Source organism: Dermochelys coriacea, chromosome 6 (assembly GCF_009764565.3).
Source record: "Dermochelys coriacea isolate rDerCor1 chromosome 6, rDerCor1.pri.v4, whole genome shotgun sequence".
NCBI lineage: Eukaryota > Metazoa > Chordata > Testudines > Dermochelyidae > Dermochelys > Dermochelys coriacea.
The window spans coordinates 86,104,968-86,132,756 of record NC_050073.1 but is presented as its reverse complement, the minus strand read 5'-3'; the positions used below and the strand labels follow the sequence as shown (position 1 = coordinate 86,132,756).

Sequence of the window (27,789 nt, the reverse complement as noted above, 5' to 3'; positions counted from 1 at the left end):
TAGGCCGTCTTCAAATCCTCCATATGTACATATCCACACTTATACTTCTACTCCTCTTACACCACAATATCGGGAGCAGGCAGAAAAGATGACTCAGGCCTTCGAAATGCATCCGATGAAGTGAGCTGTAGCTCACGAAAGCTTATGCTCTAATAAATTTGTTAGTCTCTAAGGTGCCACGGGTACTCCTTTTCTTCAGGCCTTCCAGATAATTTATACGCAATGATTTGACTCATTTTCTTCTTTCCCTAAGACATTTGTCACCTATTTCACTCACATTTGCCAGATCATACAGGGTTTTCAAGATCACAATGCCCAGCCTCTGGGGCATGGTGGACTTGTCACTGATTCTAGACACTCAAACAGTTCTACTTGCCAAAAGTACCATTTTCCACCTTAGAGTGGTAAGAATACTCTACACCTTTTTCTCTGATGAGGACCTCCTGGCTCCAGTGGTTAATGAGTTCATCCCTTCAGACTGCAGTATGTAATTCCCCCCCACCTGAGACTAAAGATATAGAGATCATCAGGAAGGTGCAGGTAATACATCACACCTGTCCTCTAAGCAGGACAAACTGTAGAGATCATATTACACCAGTGCTTCACAAACTGGACTGGATGAGCATTCACTTCCACTTTCTGGTACTGATCTCAAAGCTTTTATTGAGACACATTAGGGTTCTCAGAATTTTTCATAAATGGGTACACTGTCTCAGGTGAAAGATTGTCTCATGCACACACTCCCACGTTAACTATCCTCCAGCCCACATCCCCTCTCATTCACAATCACACAGATGATTTCCTGTCCTTGATCACATAACAGCCTTGGGACAACTACAGCAATTGCTCTCTTGGAAAAGTCATATTAAGTATGTTTAGTTCTCTTTAATGTGTTTTAACAGCAGGAAACTGTAATAAGGAGCCAGCACTATGCAGGTTCTCCTTAGACTTCCAGCATGTGGTCCATGGATCACATTTTCAGAACTGCTGAGGAAGGCCTATGCTATCTCAAGAATCAACACTCCTTAAATCTGTCATAGCAGCTGCAATCCTTTGGCACACTATAACTCACTGAGTCTGGGGAGGGAACCAGAGGCAGAGCCTTCTGAACAGCAGGTACAAGTCTCTAGACTCCTTCCCAAAGAAGATTGACATGTGTCTAACTCTTGCCCTACTCATAGTGTGCTGCTAAACTCACTTCTTCACCAAATTATTTGCCAGATACTCAGAGCAGAAGAAAACCTTGATATCTGCTCAGGAACTTAATGGCTAACTCAAAGAGTAGGATGGAGAACTAGTAGCCCCATATGGACAGAACTCACTGAACTAATAATCCATGTCCAGAGACCAGATACTACAGTAATAAATGCTAATTAGATAGCTAGATGGCTACTATCATCCTCATTCTTCTTTTCCTTTTGATTCCTTATCATTCACTTCTTCTTTTCATCATCCATAGATGGGAAGCAAAAGAGAAAGTCTAAACTCTTCTTCTTCACAAGCATCTTCATTCCCATCCTCCTCCTCTTCATCTAGAGCTCCATGAGAGATAACAGTGGCTGGGACATTTACCACAATTCAATCCTCAGGAACTCTTGTATTCATTATGGGCTTCATTCTTCCAGTCTCTGCAAATTATACTATTGAAACTGATGGCAGAATCTGACTCTGTGATAGGGTTTTCCCCCCATCACCTATTAGAGAAGACAGGGGAGGGAAACCCAATTAGAGACAAGTTCCACACCTGTGGGGTAATTGAATGTTTGTCTTCTGGACAGAGGTGATGGAGTTAGTGGAGAATGATGAATCCATTAGTCACCTGAGCCTTATAAGTAGGCTCAGGCCACCTACTAGAGGGGTGATCTATGAGGAAGGTAGGTCTCTCCTTTAGAGAGGAAGTAAAGCAGATTCTTGTCAGACGATATCCTAGGATGGGGCTTAGAGAAAACAAGGAGATGGCTAGGAGCAGCTTCTAGGGTCCCTGCGCAGAGAATGCAGTAAGGGGACCCTGTGAAGAAACTGTAGAGAATGGTCAGATTAACCCAAGAGCAGAAGCAGTATTTGTTTGGGAATATCTTGGTTTGATTATATCATTGGACTTTTGTAACCATCTCCAGCCATGTCACTTTTACCTTCATCCCTACCTTCCTCCTCATCTCAGTCCTTTAGTCTACTAGTCTCCGAAGCAGAGAGCCTAAAAAAAAAGGTGTAACTTCTTCTTATGCATACAACCACATTTTTCTATGCAATTGCAAGGGAAACACTAACATGGACAAAGAAAACTGAACACTTGCTAAAGTGTGTGATAGCTGCATGGGAGGCTGGGAACAACCAAAAATACTGTAACACACAATATAATAAACAGATGATACCTCAACACTACATTATCTGTGTCAACATAAGTTCATGTATTTTTGTGCAATGCAGAGTATATGGAAGGATAAAGGACGTGGGTATGAAAATGAGGCAATACAATTGACACAGGTGGGGATAAAATATGAAGTACATAGGGAAAGCTCTATAAACAGAGAGAACCTACAATCAACAAAGCAGTTTTAACTAAAGTTGATTTGATTCCAGTACTGTAGAAAGGTAAAGCAGCTAAGTAGGAGTTAATTCACCTTGTCTGCAAGGCCTTCAATAAGAGAATCAATTATTTTCACATTTTTCATCTTCCTTATATGTATATTTACAGAACCACAAAGCTGAGCATGTGCCAAGAACAAGTGATGGTATGATTGAATTGCTGTAAACTTTGTCCTTTCTCACCTGATTCCTTTTGACTGTCATCTTTACTTGTGTCACATCTCATATTTAGATTGTAAGCTCCCTGGGGCAAGGCCTATGCTCTTCTAGTGGGGGTGTTTACACTAGCCTTTTTTGCCAAAAAATTCTCAACATTGCTCCTGCTGTTCCAGCTCCACAAATGGTAGCAATGGTGGGACAACAACATAGACCATGCTCCTAATGGCCACTAGCATTTTAAGCACCATCTCATCTAATCCTGCTCAGAGCAGATCCACAGTGCTTAAAATGCTGCTTATGCCAGCACTTTGCATACCCTAGGGAGATGAACTGATGGAGGTGAACTGGGGGTGTGGGCACCAGTAGAAAATATTTGGTAAAAGCCGAGTGTAGACTAGACGTAGGTCTATTTGCAACATCTAGCACAATTCTGAGTAGTTGATTATTATTAGTACAAGGGTCTTGTGCACTATGTCACCCCTCTTCTTTATTACAGCTGGGTAGCACAGTGATATGTATGTAGAAATGCCTAGACAGACATGCATGCACAAACGTCCTGTATGTGGCTTTTCATTGCTGCTCTGCACAGAGCTGATGGGGTTAATAATTTTCTCTCTGCCCACTTGGGATCAGCAGGCAGTGTGATTGCTCCATGTAGCTCAGATTCCCCAGATTGGCTCCTAGCTTCCAGACTAATTATCTAATATCTTTCTACATTAAATGGTATTTGCCATCTGTTGCCCAATCACTAAACCACCCAAATCCTCTGGAATCCAGTTCAAATGCTCCTCCTCATTTGCTTTGCCTCCAGCATTTGAAAACCTGAAGATCTTATTTCCAAAACCCTCATCCAAATAACTTATGTTTATTATGAGCAACACTGTCACTAACACTGACCCCTGGGGTTTGCCAATAGTTACCCCTTTCCAACAGAAATGGTTCTATCTGTCACTTCCCTTTGCTTCTCACTTTGGTGAGAAAGACAAGCTTTTGATCTTACACAGAGCTCTTCTTGGTGTAAGCTCTTCGCTCTCACCACCACAAGATGGTCCAATAAAAGATATTACCTCACCACCTTGTCTCTCTAAAGAATGTCTTGTTATTTGTGTCTGTTTGCTCTTAAAATTCCCTCTCAGGCTTCTTGCATCCCCTCTTATGTTTTACCCGCTGTAGTTTATTCTCCTAGTAGCTTCGCTAGGGTTGGATTTTCATTTTCTAATGATACCTCTTTGGTTTGAATAACCTCTTGCACTTGCGTTTATCCAGACTGGGTTTTTTGCCTTCCTTTGTGCTGTTTAGTAGAATGCTATTAATGAAAGCGTAAGAAAAAAAGTTTTCATTTCTTGTTCAAAACCTCTTCCCCCATAAAGCTTTTCCCACCCCCAACACCTCACTGTCACACCCTTGCCCCCACTACTCTTAGAGTAAAAAAAGTGAGAAAACTTTGTCCCTCCTCTTTACTCCCCCTCCTCCCTGGCTCGGTATTTGAAATCCCTGCCCATAACGACGAAAGGAAAAAACAGCAACACAAAACTCCAGCCTGAGGGAGGCCAGAGCTTGGGATTCCTTCCGAGAAAACTCAAAAGTCAGGGGAAAGGGACAAAACAAAAAGGGAGGCGGGAAGAAAACAAGGATGTTTCAAGGGGGGAAATGAGTTAATATCTCAAGGAAACCTGCTAGGGTCAGAGACAAAACAAAGAGAAGTGATGGAGGCTCCCACCTAAACTCCCATCAGTGAGTGTTCTGCTCCCTTAGAAAAATACTTTTCCAACGAGTAAGCCTAACAGCACCCAAAACTTTTATACATGATAGGGTGACCATACGTCCCATTTTGGCAGGGACAGTCGCTTTTTTAAGCCCTGTCCCGGCCATCCTGACTTTTTTGGCAAAAGTGGACATTTGTCCAGTTTGCTTTTACCAACTTGATCAGTTTGCAAGAGCAAATGGAACAAATGCCCACTTTCGTCAAAAAAGTGGGGTACGGGGGGAGGGGGAGCGGTGATACCTGCCCCGAGCAGGGGGGAGACAGGGCTTGGGTAGGGGGCAGGCAGGGCTTGAGTGAGCACCGATGTCAGTCCCAGCCTTTGGGAAATATGGTCACCCTATCTAGTATGTGAGTCCATACTCGCCCAAGCCCTGCCTGCCCCCCATGCGAGGAGGGGGCTCTGGTGAGTGGCTCGGGCCAGCTCTGTGGGGGCAGGGGAGGCAGAGGGCTTGGGTCAGCCCCACACTGTGCCCCATTTTCCCCTTTGGGAAATATGATCACCCTAATAAATGATGTAAAGAGAGGAGATCTCTGTATAGATGGTGAGAAAAAGCTGAGATCTCAGGGAAATACACAGGGCAATTGTTATATTAGAGGGGGGAGGAAGGGTCAATGGCCCAGGGGAGCACACAAAGGAATCTCCTTGCTTGAGGGTGAAGGGTTAATATCCCAGGGGAGGGCACTGGGGAATCCCACTGTAAATAGGTGTGGTTTTCTTTTCAACTCTTGTAAGTAAAGATATTTTCTCTCTGAACCAGTCTGGACAGGTGAGAAATCGAAAGAAGCTGGAGCCTGCACTTCCCATTGATGAATGCATCCGATGAAGTGAGCTGTAGCTCACAAAAGCTTATGCTCAAATAAATTTGTTAGTCTCTAAGGTGCCACAAGTACTCCTTTTCTTTTTGCGAATACAGACTAACATGGCTGCTACTCTGAAACATTTCATCTCTGCTCATCCTCCCAATACTTTAGCATGTTGACCCCATGAATGACTTATCACTCAGAAAGAATAGTAGTAGGGGGTGGGTGTGCACACAGGCCCTGACTTGCGGGGAGAATGTGGGACCCTGGTGTGGGGGGAGGGGAAAAGGGAGGCACACACAGCCTCTAGCATGGGGGTGAAGGTGGGAATGGGGGTCAGACACAGTCCCTACCATGGGAGGAGCCCTGGTGGGAGGGTGGTTGGGGGAACCTACTGTGGGACAAGGGCAGAATAGAAGGCACACAGAAACCCTGGCAGGGGATAGGAGGGTAGCCCACAGGGAGCTTGTGTGGGGAATGGAGGGATATGAGGTGAGGGGTCCCTGCTGTATGCAGAGAGCTCAGCCTAAACAAGCTACAAAGTGGCACTCCCTCAGGAAAAGCAAATTTCAAAACTCATTTTTAAATGTAGTTTTCCTGCTAGTTAAGGCACTCAGATGTCCCAGTGATGGGTACAGTATACAAACCTGAATGGAACAGAATAGACTAGCATAGAGCAGAGCAGCCTGTAGAAACCAAAAACTGAAATCTGTAGGCAAATCAGATCCGTCTTTAAATTTGGAAGGTCCAATTCCCCCAAGCCACTTCTAGTCCCCCTCTATCCTTTGTTCTACCAAGCTCCTACCAGTCCCCCTACAGCTCTTTATTCTCCCAAGAGCCTACTAGTCCCCATGTGCTTACCAAGCCCTCTCTACCACCAGTCCTTCTGAACACAAATTCTAGGGAAAGATCATCTGCAGGAAGGGGCAGATTCCATCTGGTTCCCTAACGGCCTAGGCTGTACATGGCATAACTGCAGCCAAACTGGCCCCAACTAGCAGGGTTCCAGATTATGAGATTTGTAGGCCAGGGACCACATGGTAGCTGCATGGAGCAGGGGAAACATATTGCCACAGGTTCAACGTGTGAAACAACAAATAACCCAGCAGAAGCCTGAGGGTTTTTGAAGAGATGCTACAAGGTGGGGGAGACACAGGCAACAGGGATTGAGGAGTAAAGCCTCCCCATCCCCTCAGCACTCAGATACACCAATGAGGACAGCAAGAAATGGTGCTGGTAGGGGGGAGAGGGAGTGGGGCCATGTAATTTGGTAACCTGTGATTCCTCTAGTTTTGATCAGTTTCAACGTATAAGCCACAAAAGTCGTGACACCAGCCATATCCTAACACAACAGACATGTATCTTAAATCCTTAGAAAGATACAGGCCAGAGATATTTGTGCTGAATCATGGATCCCTGTTCTCCAACGAGATAGTAGGATAAGGGAAATGCAATATAATAGATGGATAGAACCATCTGCTCCTCCTGCCTCATTCTGCAGTGAAGTCATAGGCTACACTTGGGATATAACATCCACTACTTCCAAGACAACAGATCACAATGTCATAAACAACACAGGACAAGGAGATGCCTGTGGGCTGGAGGCTGGGAAGGAGAAAGTCAAGCACATAATCAGCTACAGTAACGACAAAAAGGATCCCAAAGACACCTGGTGGAGGGGACTGGTTTCCTATGCCACCATCCTAAGGCTTTTCCTCACACCTCCCTCCATGGGAAAGCCCTCTTGAAAGCTGTTTCCTGAGGATGCTGCAGCTATTGGATGTGCTGCTGACCGGAGTGATGTCATTCCCAGTTGTGTGGGTAGCCATGCTAACAGTGGGAACAGAAGCAGCAGTAGGTACCACATTCTCTTCCAACCTAAAGGATGTATTTATTCAGGCTCAAGGTGAAGGGGTTAGGTTACACCAGCCATAGCAACAGGGGTTTTAAGGTAAGGAAAGGGACACTGTAAAAATGGGCCCTTGCTACCACCTACACGTGCTCCCTACAACCCCCTCAACTCAGACCCAGCAAGACTTTTCTACCCTGCAGAGCCCTTCTAACTGCAGAAAACCCATCCTGGATTCCACTCAGCCTCATGCCTCAGCAACAAAAGGGCCAGCTCACTTCCTATTGCGGGATCTTTATGGAGTCTGAGGACCTGTGGCACTGAGAAGGCTCAGCCGGATGGGTTTCATGATGGCAGCACGGGGGCCATTAGGGCTAGGTCTTGAGCTAGAAAATGAGCATGTTTTGGTTTTTAAACCTCCCTATTTAAACATCTTGAATATCAAAGATAACAATTGCCAGCCATTCACTATCCTTCCACCCAGACGTTCCAGAGACTCCACTCGAGATTCAGGGATAACTAATGCTTTGACTGTATTTTTAAAAGGACAAAGGCAAATGTAACTTATTCCACATAATCCATTGTATGAAGACCCCTGTGTGTGAGCCATGTGAAGAATTATGTTCCCTAAAGCACTGAGCACCTTGAACCACTAGGTGAAATGATAGAAGAGACGAGCCAGGGAGCTGAGGTTTCATCCACACAGATCCGTCCCACATGAGATAAGTGGGAGGCAAAAACCAGATGAGGCCATTATCCAGTAAACAAACATCTTGTATATACCTTCAGAGGGGTAGCCGTGTTCGTCTGGATCTGCATCTGACGAAGTGGGTATTCACCCACGAAAGCTCATGCTCCAATACGTCTGTTAGTCTATAAGGTGCCACAGGACTCTTTGCCATTTTGTACATAAAGATCAGCAAGACTTGGCCTTACCAGAAACTGAACACAGCATAGCAAACCCCTGCATCCAGCCAGAGAACTCCACTCAGACACTTCTTAGCAAGGCACCATCTATTTTCCTGGTCTTAGCCTTCCTTTTTTGGTGATTTATTCAGAGACCTTGCAGTTTAAAGGTGACTTACTAAAGAAAGATCCTTCAGGAAGTGTTCCACTAGAGGAGACAGTGGGTTTGGGTTCACAGAGCCTTCACATTCATTTGGGAATGCATGGGGGAGACAGGCCTGTGCAGATTAGAACCAATTTTGTAGGTACCAGGCTAGGAGGGCTTTAAATTAGGGAAACCGAGCTGGGACACAGTTGAAGGACAGAAACCAGAAAGATATTGGCTGAGTATCAGGGAAGTCGTTATTAATGGGAGGATTGACCCAGCATAGGCACAACCACTGCAGGGGAGAATGGTGGGGCGGGCGTGTTCATGTCCTCTACAACTATTTAGCATCTTAGCCATGACCTTTTCAGTATAGCTGTGGGACTCCAGCTCCTACCCATTGGTGTTGTTTTTTTTAATGTGGTTGCACATCTGGAATACAAGGCTCCAAACTGACACATAAGGGTCAAATTCCAGATTGAAATGGGGGATATGGAGGTGGACAAAGGAGAAAGAGCAAAATTGCAGAAGCACGTAATGTAAAACAAAACTGTAGCCAACTTTATGGTATAAATAGGAAGTGACAAGAGGAACTGAGGGTTTCATGCATGAACAACACTGATTTGGGTGCATCACAGAGACCTAGTGAGATAATAAACTACAGAAGGGCATGAGCAGGTCAGGAGTGAGAGATAAAGGGGAATGGAGCTGGGTTAGTTATCAGGGATATAACACATGCTCAGAGGGGTAGATGGGCATAAGAGATATGCATGCTGAATATCTCTGGGTTAAAACCAAGGGAGAAAAGAAGAGAGGGAAAGTCAGCAGCAGGGGACAGTGGATGCTATAGACCCCAAAGCAGGAAGAGGAGATAGAAGAGAGGTTCCTAAACAGTTGGTAAGTGTTGCAACCACAGGAAATGGAAGTCACATGGACTGTTACTACCCAGGTATCTGTTTAAGGTGTAGCATTGGGAATCAGAAGATCTAGGATCACAAGATTTGCTGTGTGATCTTGGGCCAGTCTCTCTCTGTGCCTCAGTTCCCCATGTGTAAAATAGGGTAATCATACTGTCATCGTCCCAGGAGCAGTGTGAGGATAGGTCTGTCTTACATGAAAAAACAATGAGGAGTACCTGTGGCACCTTAGAGACTAACAAATTTATTTGGGCATAAGCTTTTCATAAGCCCATGAAAGCTTATGCCCAAATAAATGTGTTAGTCTCTAAGGTACCACAAGTACTCCTCTTTGTTTTTGCTGATACAGACTAATACGGCGACCACTCTGAAACCTGTCTTATATGGTCACTGTTATTATAGCAGCTGAGCACCTCACAATCTTTAATGTGTTTATCCTTCCAACCCCCCAGTGAAGTAGGGTAGTATTATTAGCTGCATAATTACTCTTCAGGCACAGGGAGGCTAAGTGACTTGCCCACTTGAAATCACACTTGAAATCTGTGGCAGAGATGTGACTTGTACCCAGGTCTCCCATATCCTACATTAGTGTCCTAACCATTGGGCCATCCTTCCTCTTCATCTTCTCTCACTACATTAATATATGTGAGGTGCCTAGATACTACCCTCCATGCCAAGGGGCAGAATAGCACAGCAGGGCAGAAAACCATCCCAATGCAAAGGGTAAGTAGAAGTAACAAAGGGATAAAGAGGCAGCACTAGGAGATTTTTAAAGACCTGAAAGTGAAATGGGGATCAAATTAAAAAAATAGGCAAACCGAGACACGCCAGGGACCACGTACAGGAGGATGGTGCAAACTAACAGGCAAAGGCTCCAACCATCCTGCTGAGCCTGCTGCAGAAGGGAACAAAAGAAACAAGAGAAGAAGCCACAGGATGACAAAGGAAAGTGAGGGGCTGCTACTGCCCAGGGAGGGGAGAAGGCAGTAGGACAGAGAGAAAGTGGAATTGCTCATTGGCTATTTTGCTTCATTCAAAAAAAAAAAAAAAAAAAAAAAAAAACAACACTTTAGTAATAAAAGTTTCAATGCAAGAATAGTTAATGAGGTCAGGGAGAGATCCCAAGGCAGAAGCAAGACGGGAGAGGTGAAAGATCCCATAATGTGTGTTCACACCAGCAATTCTTGCTAGTCAATGAGGAGAGTACCGGATGAGCCTGCAGCAAAGTGAGCCTAAGTTAAATGGTAGGGAAGACTTCATCACTGTCAGAACAATTTGACAATGAAACAAGGTGATAGGTAAGGAAGAGAATCACCATCACTGGAGAGAATTGAAAGGTTTGTCTACACTAGAGTGTATTAACGCCAGTTAACTGACTGCCAGTTAAACTGAGTTAGCCAACACGTCTGTACAAACTAGTCTGGACAGTCCAAACGTTTGTGCCCTGGAACAGATGTTTGTAGAGTGTCCAGACTAGCATGTACAAATGTGTTGGCTCACTCGATTTAACTGGCAACAAATTCCAGTTAAAAAGACTCAAGAGCACACATATCCAAAGTGAGACTGGATGCTCCATTAAATCAAAGCTAGCTCAGTACAGGGAGATGGACTAGTTGACCCACTAAAGGTTCCTTCAAAGACAAATTTTTTGGTCCCACCACCATGAAATGCTGCAAGATTCTGCCCTTCTCATTGCTAGCTTCAGTCTTTTAGGCAAATAAACAACAACAACCTATATCTCCCTCAATGCACCCTCTAACTCCTCAATTGTCCACATATGCTGCCTGTCCTGACCTTGTCAGCTCCTGACTACACCAAAACTTCCTACTAATGAACACTTCAAAGATGGAAGGCTTTCTTTTGGGTGGCAAGTCAGCTGTCTCATTTTTTATTTGTATTACAATAGTGACTAATAAGCCCAATCAAGGATCAGGGGCTTATTGTGCTAAATGCTGTACAAACAAGTAACAAAGATGACAGTCCCTGCCTTAGACAGCTCACAATCTACATAGGATCATTGAATCATAGAAATGTAGGGCTGGAAGGGACCTCCAGATGTCACCCAAGTCCACCCTCTGTGCTGAGTCAACTTAAATGAGCAAGTCAACCTAGACCATCCCTGACAGGTGTTGGTCCAACCTGTTCTTAAAAACCTCCAATGATAGGGATTCCACAACCTCCTTTGGAAGCCTATTCCGATTATATCTACCCTTGTAGTTAGAATGTTTTTCCTAATGTTTAACCTAACTCTCCCTTGCTGCAGATTAAGACCATTACTTCTTGTCCTACATTCTATGGAAATGGAGAACAATTGATCACTGTCTTCTTTATAACGGCCCTTAACATATTTGCAGACTGTTATCAGCTCCCCCATCAGTCTTCTTTTCTCAAGACTAAACTTGCCCAGTTTTTTTAAACCTTTCCTCATAGGTCAGGTTTTCTAAACCTTTTATCATTTCTGTTCCTCTCCTCTGGACTCGTCCAATTTGTCCACATCTTTCTTAAAGTGTGGCACCCAGAACTGGACACAGTACTCTAGCTAAGGCCTCACCAGTGCCGAATAAAGTGGGACAATTACCTCCTATATCTTACATGACACTCCAGAATGATATTAGCCTTTTTTGAAACTGCATCACATTGTTGTCTCATATTCAATTTGTGATACACCATAGCCCCCAGATCCTTTTCAGCAGTACTACCAGCTAGCCAGTTATTGCCCATTTTGTAGTTGTGGAGTACTTAAGTGAAGTACTTTGAACTTACATTGAATTGAATTGCACTTATGTTGAATTTCATCTTTTGATTTTGGACCAATTCTCCAATTTGTCAGTCATTTTGAATTTTAATTCTGTCCTCCAAAGTGCTTGCAACCCCTCCCAACTTGGTGTCATCTGCAAATTTTTTAAGCATACTCTCCATTCCATCATCCAAGTCATTAATGAAAATATTGACTAGTACTGGACACAGGACTGATCCCTGTGGAACCCCCAATAGATACCTCCTCCCAGTTTGACAAACCATTGAAAACTAGTCTTTGAGTACGGTCTTTCAACTAGTTGTGCACCCACCTTATGGTAAATTAATCTAGACCACATTTCCCTAATTTGATTAAGAGACTCATGTGGGACTGTACCAAAAGCCTTACTATAATCAAGATATATCACATCTGCTTCTCTCCTATCCTCTAGGCAGTAACCACGTCGAAGAAGGAAATTGGATTTGTGTGGCATGATTTGTCTTTTTAAATTCATACTGGTTAGTTCTTATAACCCTATTAACCTTCAGGTGCTTATACATTGATTGTTTAATAATTTGTTCCAATATCTTTCCAGGTATCAAAGTGAGGCTGATAGGTCTATAATTATCTGGGTTCTCTTTGTTCCCCTTTTTAAAGGCATGTACTTTTAGGTTTGCCTTTCGCCAGTCGTCTAAGGCCTCCCCCATCCTCCATGAGTTCTCAAACAGTCTAACCGTTCTGAGATTTCTTCAGCTAATTCCTTAAGTACCGTAGGATGAAATTCATAAAGCCCTGTCAACTCGAATACTTTTAATTTATCTAAATAGTCTTTAACCTGTTCTTTCCCTATTTTGGCTTGTGTTACTTCCCCCTTGTTGTTGATATTAATTGTGTTAAGTACCTGGTCACCATTAATCTTTTTTAGTGAAGACTGAAGCAAAATAGACATTAAACACCTCAGCCATCTTGATGTCATCAGTTATTAGTTCTTTTTCCCCACTAAACAGGGGGTCAACATGTTCCTTTGTCTTTCTCTTTGCTCCTACTGTATTTATAGAATCTCTTATTTTATTTTATGTCTCTTGCTAGATGTAACTTATTTTATCCCTTAGCCTTTCTGATTTTGTCTCTACATGCTTGTGTCCTTCTTTTAAACTTCTAAGCAATTCATGCATGTTTTCACTTTTTGTAGGATTCCTTTTTGATTTTCACAGAATTAAAGAGCTCCTGATGCAGCCATCTTTACTATTCTTTCCCTCTTTCCTTTGCATCAGATAGTTTGCAATTGTGCCTTTAATACGGTCTCTTTGAGAAACTGCCAGCTCTCCAGAACCCCTTTTCCCCTTAGCTTTTCTGACCTTACCTACTAGTTCTCAGAGTCTGTTAAAGGCTCAGAGAACATGTCAGACAGGAGGATGAAACAGATAAATGGGGCAGGGATGTGCTGGGAGGATGAGCTTATTAAACAGTGTAGCAGAGAAGCAGAACTCTACTAATTCCAAGACTGATACACAAAGCAGCTGTAATATGTCCCAAACTGCATCAACTCTCGTGCAGTCAATTAAGGGGTAAGATGTTCTCACTGATGCACAGTGTGGGCAAATCCACAGAGTCCCCGATCTTTGGATATATACCCAGTGTGCCCTCAGGCACCTGAAGAGTTAACACCCCCAAGGAAATGCTTCTATCACATGAACCAAAACACCTCTTTTTCTTCCCCACATTTATTGTTGAGCAGTTAATGAAAGGGGGGGCGGGGGGGAACCCTGCTATTTGTATTGCCCCTGCCAGAGCCGTGAAGGGAGCTCTTCACGCTGGACAGTGCAGTCACTGTGGCATCTCAGCAGTGAGGGAGGTGAACCGGGAGCTGAGAGGTGAAGGTCCCTGTTTAACAGCTTTCCGTTTGTTTACCAAAAAAATATTGTTCCATCATAAAAATTCCCCAAATAGTTCCCTTCTTGACAGACGGACTGGCAGTTGCCCAGCTCTGCAGGATCCAGCTAAATGAAATGAAATAAAAAAAATGCTAATCTGGTACCAGGGCCCAGTGCCTTCAGCTCAGGAATCTGCAGCTTCACAGGTTTTAGCCATCAGATGAGATGCTGCGGGGGTTAAGAACACCAGCCCCAGAGCCAGGGGCGAAGCAAAATGATCGCACATGATTTTTGCATGGGGTGCTGCCCACACTCATGAGAAAGGCAGCAACTGCATGGTCATGGGTGACCAGCCTTTGATTTATTTTTAGACAAAGATTTTTCCCTCTGGCTGGCAGAAGAGGGGCTTCCTATGAGCCTTGCGGACCTCCAACAGCCTTTTAGAAGACAACAAAATATAGATTTCTGAGAGGCATTCTGCATCTGTCTTCATCATTAATAAAGTCATGAAGCCTGTACAGGCTTTATTTCCCAGCCAGCAGTGTTTAATGTTGAGGTGATCAATCACACCCCAGTGGCTGCTGCATCATGCAACCTTCACTGCCAGATTAGAGATGAAGGTGGCAGCAACTGGCTCTGCTTCAGGGGAATTAGTCAACCTGGCAAACTGCCAGCATGGCTCTTGGCTGGGCAATATGTGGGCGCCCTGGATTATAGTCACTGCTACCAACCCTGAGAATGTTTTACCATGACAAGTACCATTTCATAGATCACATATTTTATAGGCTCTTTATTAAGAGTAAGTGGAAATGTATTAACCACCACAAAGTCATCAAAATCAGTCACTCTCTGCTGAGCAAAACATCATCACAAAGCATAATGGGCTGCCCACAGAAAACAAGGGATGCAATGCCTGGTGAGTCACAGCGCAAGGAATCATTGCGCCCAGATCAGAGAGTGCAGAAATAGCAGCCTCTGTGGAAAGAGCCTAAACCCACCAAATCACAAACCTCTCCACAGTTGCAGTGTGAGATTCTCTTTCGCCAGCGTTCTTCCCAGGGCTGGTCTTCTCTAGGGAAAATCTGCACTCCAGAGCAGCCCTGGCCTCATGGGACTCCCCCTTCATTCAACAGTCATTTTATTATTATATAAAGACACCAGGAGGGGAAGCTGCTTTAGTAAACTGCAATGACGGTAAAGAAATGTGGGAGGAACATGAAGAATAACGCCATTTTCCAGTGTGAGCACATTACAAGGAGGTCCATATCCTGCAGTGGGATATTCAGACTGGCTCTCAAGTGCCCAGTGAGCCTCTGAATGTTGCAGAGCAGGATTTCGGTAACCTAAAAAGGTGCACACTGTGTCAAATTGCATTTGAAGTGTCATCGGTTCATTCAAGTTCCAGAGATTCTTGACAAAAACGTCCCAGGAACTGATCCCGTCACAGCACGGTAGAAGCTGCACCTATCTAGAGAAAGCTGATGGGCACAGGCTGCTACTGCCCCCTGGTGAAAAAGGCCAAGGAGGGCTTGTAACCAGAGGAAGCCAAAGTCTGGAGAACGCAAGCGGCGAAGTGGAACAGCAAACACCTGTAGGAGCAGATTAGGTCCTCCATTAACTTGCTCTGGCTGACATCACAGATCTCATCTTGATGTATTATCACTTTCTCATTGATTTCAAGGCCCAATATCATGCAATCCCTATATCTTAGACCGAGGCTCCATTTGTGTTCCCCGTGCCCTCTCTGCTCCACCAATGATGCCAGCCTACATACTTATCTCACAGGTTTCTCCATGCCTCCTTCCATGCTATCCCTTATACTTGCAACATTCTTCAGACATGTTCACCAAGATACTTCCTTCACCTTATTAAAACCCCTTCCTCAAGCTCCCTCCTGCTATGAAACCAAAGAAACATGAAAAGGGAGAAAAAGGTAACAAAAAGCCAAAAATAGTTAACAGATCCACCAAGATGTGCACATGCTGCCTTGAGCTGGGTTACAAGGGAACCTCTCTCATTCCCTCCAGTCCTTCCTCTCCCTTCCCCCTATGTTTGCCGATCTTTGTCCCACTCTGTGTCAAGTAGAATTTAGAATGAAGGTTCTGTGGGGCAGAGACCAAACAACAGAAGGGGATTCCACATATGCTGCTGAAAATCCTACCCTCATCCTTACAATCTCCACAGGGTTTCCCTTGTGCCATGGCCAATTGCCCATGAGTGGAAGTCAGTGGCTCTGGGTCGGGGACCTGCAAAACAGCTGCAGTTGTTCTCTCCGTGCTGCTCTCCCCAGATCCTGAATCATCAGTTCCCTCTTTCCCTGATCAGACAAGTTGCATTCAGGGCACACTCAGTCCTCCATCACCCTCTCATTCACATTTTCCCTCTGATCTTATGACTTCCCATTAGAATGAGATAGTCATCAGCTGAACTAGTGGCCCAGGCCAGGACATACCAAGGATGTCTGATGCTGGGATAGCTGTCGATCAATGCTCAGGTAGAGATTCTCACTCAGAACCTAACTCTGGTGCTGGGGATGGGGAATTTTTGTGAAGCTCTCTGGCTTCCTTTTAAGAACCTCACAGAGACAGGACAGGAATTAAACATACATGATCACTGTACTTAGGACGGAAGAATCCCATGCACTGCTACAGGCTGCGGACCGACTGGCTAAGCAGCAGTTCTGCAGAAAAGGACCTGGGGATTACAGTGGATGAGAAGCTGGATATGAGCCAGCACTGTGCCCTTGTTGCCAAGAAGGCTAACAGCATATTGGGCAGCATTAGTAGGAGCATTGCCAGCAGATCGAGGGAAGAGATTATTCCCCTCCATTCAGCACTGGTGAGGCCACATCTGGAGTATTGCATCCAGTTTTGGGCCCCCCCCCACAGAATTGGACAAATTGGAGAAAGTCTAGCAGAGGGCAACGAAAATTATCACGGGGCTGGGATACATGACTTATGAGGCAAGCTGAGGGAACTGGGCTTGTTTAGTCTGCAGAGGGGGGATTTGTTAGCAGCCTTCAACTACCTGAAGGGGGGTTCCAAAGAGAATGGATCTAGACTGTTCTCAGTGGTAGCAGATGACAGAACAAGGAGCAATGGTCTGAAGTTGCAGTGGGGGACGTCTAGGTTGGATATTAGGAAACACTATTTCACTAGGAGGGTAGAGAAGCACTGGAATGGGTTACCTAGGGAGGTGGTAGAATTTCCATCCTTAGAGGTTTTTAAGGCCCAGCTTAACAAAGCCCTTGCTGGGATGATTTAGTTAGGGTTGGTCCTGCTTTGAGCAGGGGGTTGGACTGGATGGCCTCCTGAGGTCTCTTCCAACCCTAATCTTCTATGATTCTAAGAGATAGTGATGATTCACATCAACACTATGAGATGTGAAGGTTGGTTGGAGAAGGCATGTGCCAAGCTGTTCCCCTGGGTCACAGACTCCAATTGTTTGTGTCCTTTACATCCTCCCCTGCCTACCTCATGGCCTAGAAGTCTAACCCACTGCAGGCTGAGATCTCAGATGGGCTTGGGACTCAAACATAAAGCAGACATTTCCTGTTTTACTCAGCAATCCCTGCAGGCTGGTGTGATGCCACCACAGGGCTGGAGCCTGTGGGGATAGGGAGCAAGGAGAGCCAGGTTTTACTTCCCACAGTTTGGCATATCATTGACACACTCCAGCTCACAGAGCTCACTCTCCAGTCCAGATTAGTCAGGGACCATTCCACAAGAAGTGCTAATTCAGTCCTGGGCTTCAGTGGATTTGAGCCCTGCCCCAGAGGGAGGCCTCTTCTGGGCACCTGGAGGAGCTGCTGCTCACTTGCTCTGCATTAGTGGGAAATCTATTTATTCTTAATGCTCTCTCATGCATTTTTACACAGTCCCTATCACAGTGGTACCAAAGGGCTGAGGAAAATAAAGTCAGGTTGAAGTTTGTTAGTACCTTGCCGGGTTGCTACAACAGGAAGAGAGAGGATGGCAACTATGGTATGATTGTGTAATAAATCAGCTCAAGGGTCTTGGAGATCATCTCCCATCAAAACAGTCAAAACTGACACCATAAGACACTCACCTCCTGCAACTGTACAGCCTCAGCCAAGAGGCCTGAGAGGCAAATTCATCTCCCGGCCCAAAGGGCTTAACTGACTCAGCCTAGATTTCATTACAGCAGGGAGGTAATGAGACCTCACTTGCATGTTGCAGCTTCTTCAGTCCAACCCCCTGAGGTCCAATCCTCAGTTAGAGTCAGAAAAAACCATTAGTTCCCATCTGGTACATTGCTCTCGTTTGTACTTGTTCTATTATATAGCCCTGTCATTTTGTCAAGTCTACTTTTACATGATTGGTTATTATCAATTATAATGATTAATTATTGCTATTAACATCTTGACAGATATTGGGCTCCCATCCCCTAGGAAAGAATCCCACAGTCCCATACCTTTTATTTGCAGAAAGCTTTTTCTTCTTCACTTTAAATTCTCTCTTTTATTTATGTCATTCCATTACTCATACTCACACCTCATGCTCCACCCTAAATAACCCGAGCCCCCCTTGCAGTTATTTGCAGGATTCCACCTTGGTTATCATTTAGCCAAGACTGAAATCTAATCTCTCTCCATTACAGAACACAATATTCTATGTGAAACTGCACCAGAGCTGTATAGACAAGGATTATCACTTCCCTTCTCTGGACTACTCTTCAAAATCCTAATGGCCTTTTCTGAAGCCGCAACACAGTGCAGACTCCTGTCTAGTTTGCCTGTCCACCATCCTTGGATGTTTAAAGAAAGTAGTGAGGGATTTTGGAAGGTTAATTTCAATTGGCTACTTTTTGATCTCCTCAGGGACAGTGTTATACTAACTAGCACAGTGCTGCTAATAGGCTGGAATATAAACATCACATCTGCTCTCCTGTCCCACCTCCAGCTGGTATCTACATCCATGTGTCTATATCAGACAAGCTGAGCCCAGGATCTATGGAGGGCTGAAGACTGTATGTGAAACTCTGTGGTCTGTCTTGCTGACATCTGTGAGGCCAGGAGGACAGCATGTCATGGAACATCCAGGAAAGTGGCTTGTAGTCATCATAGGTGCTGGAACTAGAGATGCTGCCACACCCCCGGCTTGAAGTGGTTTCCATTATAGACCATGTTTACAGTTTGGTTCAATGGCTCTCAGCACCCCCACTATACAAATTGTTCCCTGATAGTCATCATATCCATTGGTTCCCAGATTGCCTTAGTGAGGTTATGGGACATTCCCCATCTAACAGGCATGAGAATGGGAGGGGCTAACAGGATTGCTGCCTCCAGAGCACCCTCTGGTGGCCTAGGTGGGCCTGCAGTTTTCCCTCAGCAACTTGGCCCTCCTTGCTAAGTTGTTAGCAAAAAAGCACCCCTTCCAGGTTATACAAATCCAAAACCAAACACAAAACAGAGTCTTTGACCAAGCCTTAAATTGGGCCCAGCTCCTCCTTCCTAGAGTTACCACCTTTGAAATGCAAAAAAATTAGCACGTCCCACACACAAGGCAAGCCCGCTGCAACCCCAACACTCAACCACAAGGCAGCCCCCCCCTTCAACAGCCACTTATCAGATCGAGAGAGAGAGAACACATATTGATAAGATTGATAACATCATTTTCTTATCTTGGTCATGTTTTTCCAAACTGCTGTGTTTGTGTCCATCTTCACTGAGATTATTTTTTCCCAAACGGCATTGATTCTATAATTTAAACTAAATAATTGAATGTTTTGGAACTTTATACATAAAGGAAATCCATTGAGTCCATCTCTTGAATTTGTATTTGCCTTTTGATTTTGCCAATTCCAGCAATTTCTTATTTTTAACGGCCACATCGTAGCATCTTTAGCTGGACACAGAAACATTTAACATTAGATATCATAGAATCATAGATTATCAGGGTTGGAAGGGACCTCAGGAGGTCATCTAGTCCAACCCCCTGCTCAAAGCAGGACCAATCCCCAATCTTTGCTCCAGATCCCAAACAGCTCATTGAAGGATTGAACTCACAACCCTGGGTTTAGTAGGCCAATGCTCAAACCACTGAGCTATCCCTCCCCCCTTTAGATATCCCAGTGTATTGTGATAATAATGCAAACCTTTAGATCCACACAAAAAAAAGGCAAATTGAACTCAAGCACTTCTCTTCTTACCCTTTGCACTCATCTTTTGCCCTTCCTGGGCTCCTTTCCACATCTCCCCTCAGCCTCAGCCTCATTCCCAGGCCTTCCCGCTGGCCTTTGTGTCCCTTGTGCTCTCCTCTAGCTCTTCACAGCCTTCTGCTTTGCTCTCCAGCCAGCCCTCCACTGCTGGCCTTCCAAGTTCCTTCCTCTTAAATCCAACCCTGCACAGGTGTAGCAGGGCACAGCTGATTGAACAGGGCTGACTGGCCCAAGGCCTCTTGGCCTTTAAAGGGGCAGGCCACGCTGTTACAGGAACCATGCCAAACTCAGAATAATATCCCCCCCTCCCCCCCCGCCATCACAGATGTTGGCAGGGGAGTGGGGGGGAGAGAGGATCAGCCAGCATTCCCAAGCACAGTCTGGGGAGCCGAATAGGAATTCTAGGCACAGCCCGCAGCCTGTTAAAAGAGAATGCACACCTCTCCAAAGCAAACTAAGGTGCATCGTTTTTACTTGTTCTCAGCAAGGCACACCAGCCCTCAGTTACAGCGGCAGAACGAGCTAAGGGGAAAATATTTTATGCTCATGTTCTCCACATTCCAGCTGAGAAAAATCAAGGCAATAATCACTTGGTTCAAATGTTCACTGGTGATGTCACTGTTTACACTGCTAGTGCCATGAAGTATTGAACATTTATTCCAGATTAACTGGTTCCTATTTTGAACATGTTAATCTCTTGCCTAGGATCCTGTGACAGAAGATGGACCACGTCAACAAATGCACACTGAAGATTAACAATCAATGTTTAGCCTGACTTCATTTCCATAAAGGCTCTTCATTGAGCAACAGAACCATGTGTTGTCCTGGTTTGATGCACCATAGTGTGAAAGGTCTTGCAATTAAAAAGTCTATTTTTAATTACTTGGGAAGAGCTCAGATACTGTGGTATGGCCTCTGTCACAAGTACAAGTAAGGATAGATAGAGAGAAGTGGTAGGGATGGGGGAAAGATGAAGGATTGCTCTATTGGATGGATGGCTTGCTGTGAAAGAAGTTTTCAAGCTCAGTTGTGGGGTGGGAGGAATGGGTGTTAATTTCCCTCATTTGCAGTGTTTGGAAAGGACTTCATTTCCTTTCTTGCATTTTGCCTCTTAACAGTTCCACAGGGTGATATCAGCAGGGCTCTTTCCAAACTCAGACGGATTCAGACATTACAACACCGGGTTTTGGCTGCCTGCAGATTTTACCAGTTACACCCTCTCCTACCTCCTTCCTCTCCCAGAAACACCCCCTGGGATTAGTGAACCTCCCACTGCTGAACTCACCAAAGTGCTGCTTAATATCTAGGAAGCCATGAACCCACAGTGACTTAATCCCTGGATGCAGTACCTGCGCCAGCTCAACCGCCTTCAAAAGCAGCTCTGCTAAAAATAGAGACGAGTTGTTCCAAAGGTTTTAAAGCTCTGAACATTCCATTGTCTTTCAGCTCAAGGGAGCAGAGAATCAGGACCCAGGCACTGGAACGTATAGTGGGGGAAGGAAGGTTGCATGGCTCTGAAGAACTTCTCCTGAAGGATAATGCTCAAACCAAAGACCATTTTCCTGGGACTGCAGAACAGTCGCTGGGGGAGTCACATGCCCCTATAGAAACCTGCCTTTCAGTGAAGATGCTTACAGGCCTGAGCAAGGACCACTGTTTGCACAACTATCTGCCTGCTACATGCTCACTTTCTGAACTCCACCAAGCTCATCTCTATTGCCTGGATCTTGTTATTTGGCACAGGAGGAAAGAAAAAGCTATGCTATATATGTACTGTAGGATCAGAATCGGGCCCCTATTTTATACCAGGGTAAACAAGGAACAGCTCCACTCGTATCAATCAGGTTTCATATGGGTATAAAGCCAGGGTGAGCAAGACCAGACTCAGGCTGTTTAGATATAGCAAAGATCTGCAACCACAAAGCAACACCCTTGCACAACGGACAAAACAAGGTCATGGAGAATGAGATTTTAGCTTCAGTTTGTCAAGGAATGATGAGAGACAATTATTTCTAAACATGCCTGAGCTGGGTTCCTTAGAATAGTCAGGGTTTTATGTATCTCTTAGCCACAATGTGTGTTAGTGTCAGACTCAGCCCACAATGTGTCTTAGTGACAGACTCAGACACTCTTCTATGAAGAGTGAAGGCTCCAAAAGTAGAAGAAAAATAAAGCCAAACTCCTGAGTTGCTCTGCTGCCTAGGTCCAGATGGCAGATTTGTTGCTAATACTGCTGATGTTTTGGTCTGCTTCCCTGCCTGCAGGGGTGTCCAGAAAGATGCTACAAACCTCTGGAGATCTTTAGAGCGCAGGAGCAGAGGGGGGCTCAGAGCTGGGGATTATGACACAGACTGGCAGCTCAGCCTACAGATGCACTCAGAACTCCCTCAGTCAGCATAAAACCCCACAAGGTTCTCAGCACTCCCATCCAACAGTCTTTTCAACACCCCCCTGTGCTTAAGAATCAGAGAACTGTAACACTTTTGTTCTGTTTACCGTAAGGAGATGTTGCCTGGATCTTTCTTGGATGGAAACTCCCTGGTATTTGCTCTCTAGAAACCTTGGTCAAGGTGCCCCCAGTGTTGTTTTCCATCCAGAGGATATTGTAGCTGTTCCAAAACAGGACTGATTTTGGTTTGAGTCCAGCATTTCAATGAACAGCTCAGTCACGTTCCTGCTAGGATATTGGTCTAAGCACTGCCTCTCTGCCTGCTCCCTGGGGCTGATGGTCCCATTCGGTGGACAGAACATTAATGAGAAAGACAAAGTACATGCCAGTGGTTGCTGATTCCACCAAAGCAGATTAACCACAAAACTCCATGGCTGACAGCCCTTTGTCCTGCGGAGCCTTCCTCCTAGATGGCTCTGCTTTGCCATTGTTCTGACAGCTTTTTGCTGCTCCTGATTCCTTCTTTTTCCTGAGTGACTCAGAGGAGTGCTCAGAGAGACACTCACCAAGGGACACTTCTAGGGCCTCTCTCCCTGTGTCTCGGCCACAGACCCTGTTCTCCTCCAGGGACTGACTCCTTGTTGACGTCTTTCTTTAAAGGCCTGATCTAAAAGGGAAAGCTGTTTTGGCATTGGAGGGGTTGGTTTGTTTGTTTGGGGGGGGGGAATTTTGGGGGAGCAGTTGGTTTTCTATAATTTTCCTAAATCATGCATTCATACATCTTTATCTATAATGTCTCAAGCTATTTCCCTTGGGAATCACAGCATCCACACAGCACTGTACTTTTCCAAAATAAGTGTATAACATCGGGCAAAAATCTGGTTGGGGTCCTCATAGCGTACATGTGGACTGAGAGTCTTACTCGAGATACTGGAAGCATTCCTGGAACTCTTGTTTTTGTCTTTGGCATTTTCATACTTCTGCCACAGCTCCTTGGCTTTGGCCTGACACATGTCCCAGGAGAACCTCTTCTTCTGCTTCTGCTCTTCTAGCTGCTTGTAAGACTTTGCATTCCAGAGTCTAGTAGAAAGGTAAGATTGAACTTGCCTCCCTCTGGCAAGGAAACCTAGGATCTCCCGTCACAACCACAGGGAAACCTGAGTCACGGTGGCTATAATGGACTAGAGGTCTATGAACTTGACATCAGCTAGAGCCACAAATAGATGCACTTGATGTATGCTGGCATTTAAAAAGAGAGTGGGACAGGCTGTGAAGATGACCCTGGAGCAGCAGAGAGTGTGCAGGTAACCCGACAGGCCAATTCAGATGTGAAACAATGGAGTGGGATAGAAGTCGCAGGACTAGCTGAAGAGGTATTGTTATTTCATCGTGGGGATGTGTCCACACAAACATTATAGCAGAGTAAGTCAGTCCGAAATAGAGCTATGGTACTTCCTAAGCACTCCCATTATAGTAAGATAAAGATGCAACATAAAGAAAAAAGAATGTGTGTGTGAATGGAAGCTGTTTATCCTGAAAAACCTAAAGGTGCTCACAAGCCATATCCCTGTGTCGACAAATTCTAAGGAAATCTTTCATTCCAGGGGAGGTGGGGATGCACTGCAAAGGTCTGGCACTGGGCCAGCATGTTTCTGCTCACCCATTGCACAGTCCCACATGGTCCTTTGATCCCACAGCATCTCCATCATTTCTGTATTATTCCCCTAAGAGACTTAGGGATGGCCCAGCATGAGACCCAGGTATTTCAACATAGAAGCCCACATCCATCCTCACCTTTAATATGGAAATGTGGCCCCTACAAAGCCTCCAGGCCACTCAGATCAAGCTGACAAATTACACGTTGGGACTGTGAAGGTCAAATTCACTGCTTGAGCTCAACCAGCAGTAGATAGTCTGCTTTCAGAGCAGCACAGAGGTGCAAACCACTTGCAAAGCCTTGTTCTGCCAGGGTCCCAGAGCTGAGCAGTTCAGCTTCCCAAGTGGGCCAGGATCATCAGAGAGGACACCGCCAGGGTATGTAAAGATGCACTGACTCAGTCCATCTCCCAAGCAGTCACTGTTATCCTTGGTTGGAACTTAAAGCTACCTGGCAGAGAGCAAAATGGTATCACCTACTGCGCTCCCCCACAGGTGAATTGCCCTGAGAACGGGCTGCCTCCCAGGCTCCCTGGGTGCAGACTGCATACTTCAGCTGTGTGTGCCACAGCTCTGCATGCACCAGCTCTGGAGAACTACAAAAGATGGCTTCATTCTGTTTAATCTTAATGACATTAGGTGCAGCCCTTGGGCCCCTCACCTGTTGCCAATGTGGCCCTCAGTTTGGCAGCTGTGTGGCTGTTGCAGCCAGGAGGGTCCTGCAGCTGCAATCGGTCTTCCCTGCACTGTAGGACCCGTTAGTTGGGATAGCATCCATGTGATTGATCAGATATGCCTGGTGCTAACAGCTACCATATGTTGCAGTGTGAGGAGGGCTCTGCAAGGTGACAGCCCTGAATCCAGTTGGGTGCTGGAAGAATGTATTAGGCTGGGGATGTTGGTGTTTTTTAAAAGCTCTATTTTACTATTGACCAGAATAACAAAGGTGGAGTTTGATAACACCAGCCGTGGAGACAGGGCAGTAAGACATAGTGGAGCATCATCAGGTCTATCACTTTCCTAGGATGTGTTGGGGTCAGATCTGATCATGGGGCGGGGTGGCGATGTAAGCAGTGTTTGTCCACGTAGCCAAGAATGGAGCCCACTGCTCCTTAAAGCCACCAGGATCCTGTCTCAGACAGTATGTCACTTGCTGCATTAGTGCTTATTGTCCGGTTAGTTTGATCCAGTCCTTTAGTCTGGGGCCTAGGTCCCAGTTCACAAGCAGAAACTGTCCAGCTTTCTTTCCAGCACTAACAAGATACAATCATTGCTTCCTGTTTTAACTCCGGTATCCACGAGAATCCTAGACCAGAGAAATGTCTGATGGGCAGATTCCACATTTGTACAGCCCTTCGAAAGTTGCATGCGCCTTGTTCCAGAAGGACAAAAGGCGGGGACATACGCGTATGGGCTGCGCAAAGGGAGTTGCCTGGCATGGTCATGTTTCCCCATTTTCAGTTTGGCTGTGACTGCAGTGCATTTTGTATCTTCCCAGTGAAAGAAATGATATATTAAGAACCTAGCACCATGATTGTCTGGCTTGGTTACTGTCAGTCCTCATTGAGATTATTCATGGTTTGACACTATTTTTTTGCTCACTTTCTGTCTCACACCAGAACCGCTTCTATCCTGGGCTGTCAGCCAAGATGCAAGGCAAGCTTCTTTCAGTTGTTTATAGCAGGGTTGGTGGATGTTTAAACGAGAGTGGTGGTGAGAATCTTGAGAATTCCACAACAGACATAACTGCAGCTAGAATTCTCTCCGCAGCCAGAGAGCTTTGTAGAAGCAAGAGTATAAAATGCATAATCTATAGACAAATCCATTGACCAGCTGCCTCTGAAAATGGAGGAAGGTGGGTCTCAGTGATCACACTAACAGGGAACTTGAAAGTGAATCAAAAAACCTTAATTATCCAGGGCCTGATTTTCAAAAGGCAGGAGTCCAGAGCTGCATGATAAAACATGCACGCAACTGCATGCCTATTTAGCACACACAATTATCATGACAGGTTTCAGAGTAGCAGCCGTGTTAGTCTGTATTCGCAAAAAGAAAAGGAGTACTTGTGGCATCTTAGCGACTAACAAATTTATTTGAGCATAAGCTTTTGTGTAGCTCACGAAAGCTTATGCTCAAATAAATTTGATTAGTCTCTAAGGTGCCACAAGTACTCCTTTTCTTTTTACAATTATCATGACTACTTGCACAAAACAGGTATTTGTGCATACAAAGGACCAATTAGATAACTGCATTTGTGTGGCCTTAGGCTTCTGTCCTTTGGAAAACCAAGTCTTCATGGAATAGATGTGCAGACTTAAGGGGATGGTGTCAGGAGAAAGTCATATATTAAAAACAAACTATTCCCCCTTCCTCCTTATGTTACTAAGAGCTCTTTAGATTACTAAAGCTGAAGGAATTTGTTTAAATCCAATCTGCTTTTCACCCTTAATGTTTATTTTCTTTCAGTACTTCATTCAGCTTGGACAATGACAGCACACTAATTAGTTTCACATTTGTCTTTAGTCAGTTTCTAGTCAATTTCCCTTTCTGGTCTCATGTGCTGGCACAATGCTGGAATGTTGGGGTTACATATGCAGCAGGGCAAGGTGTTCTTACTTTTAAAAAACTGTATCTATTTGATTTTTTTAAAATACCTACATTTGGCCTCAAATCTAACCTGATAGCATCTCTATTAGAAAACCTACAACCATGTGCTCAGCCTGGAAGACTGAAAGTAAGTTCTTCTCAGCAGGAATAAACTGACATGTTTCAAAATTAACATTTTAATTACTATTATTATATGTATTATTTCTACATAGTCAAGAGTGCTGAAGGCCAGGGCCCTGCCCCAGTCTAATTAATTGGTACAACTGGTGTCTCTGAACCTCTTGCTGCTAACGACCCTATTGCGGAAAGTGTAAAAGCATTTCTGACACTGAAGGACAAGTTTTCAAACACTGGAGCCTGGGATGCACATGTGTACAGGTGCGAGCAATGCATTTGTGCACAAAAGGGGTAGACACACTTGTCCATGTAACTCCCATTTGGATTTGCAGTCTCCTGTTGGTGCATCCAGGTGCAGGCTTTGTGGGTTCAGTTTAGGGGTGTGTATGTGAAAATTTGGTCCTCATGAGAAGGATGTGAGCAGCCCCATATCAAAGTGTGTAGAGAAGTCACCATACTACTGCCCATAATCACCATCCCTTGAACATCCCAAGGAAAATGTTAATGCTTAGAGGTGATAGAGTACTTTGAATGAGGAGCTCTAGTACAATAGGGAGCAAGTTTGTATTGGCCCAGGGAGACAGACCACTGATTTACCTGGGCTTTTCAAGTACTAATTTCTATTAATCTCAGATCAGAACTGGTTCGCAGTCTCCACATTCTGGTTGTCAGAGTCACAGATAACATAGCTATCTCTGGGAAAAAAATCAATGTCAGATACACAGAAACACCCATGGTGATATTTAAAATAAAAAGAGACCCTGGATTTTTCAATGCATTCCCTCATCTACGTCCAGTGGGAAACACTTCCAGGCTTTCCCCTTTATTTAAGGCAGCAGGGCTAACATTTGTGAAGTGGACATTTGAGGACAAAACCCCCCGTAACAGGCTAAATATCATCCTCATAACTAACATACAATCCCCAGGACTTCATAGCTGTCCCAGCGCTACAATCTGGCCACACGGCAGCAGCTGTTCTTTCTCAAGTGACTTCCCAGCTGCCCCATCTCCACCATGCCAGTTACTGACCTAAGGACTCATATCAGGGAGATGGGCTGTGTAAGGAATACATGCTAAAGGATCAGTGGGAGTTTGTGGCAA

The 27,789-nt window shown here is 44.9% G+C and overlaps 1 protein-coding gene and 1 long non-coding RNA gene across 3 annotated transcripts in view; one reads left to right on the top strand and one right to left on the bottom strand.

The window, feature by feature from the left end:
* The window catches only part of JDP2 (Jun dimerization protein 2), a 46,604-nt gene extending 26,549 nt beyond the window's left edge, over positions 1-20,055 (bottom strand). The window contains exons 1-2 of one of the 2 annotated variants that reach the window (XM_043516188.1): positions 19,911-20,055; positions 1,394-1,694 (exon numbers count right to left, since the gene is read on the bottom strand). In XM_043516188.1, coding sequence (XP_043372123.1) covers positions 1,394-1,433 — 40 coding nt within the window. In that variant the 5' untranslated portion in view covers positions 1,434-1,694; positions 19,911-20,055. The remainder of the gene's footprint in view (positions 1-1,393; positions 1,695-19,910) is intronic. The other variant, XM_038406122.2, reaches the window with a different exon arrangement.
* LOC122460561 lies at positions 8,995-19,522 on the top strand. The gene is made up of 2 exons (XR_006281936.1): positions 8,995-9,108; positions 18,662-19,522. It is a non-coding gene; the product is annotated as an uncharacterized LOC122460561 (long non-coding RNA).
* Positions 20,056-27,789: the final 7,734 nt, after the last annotated feature.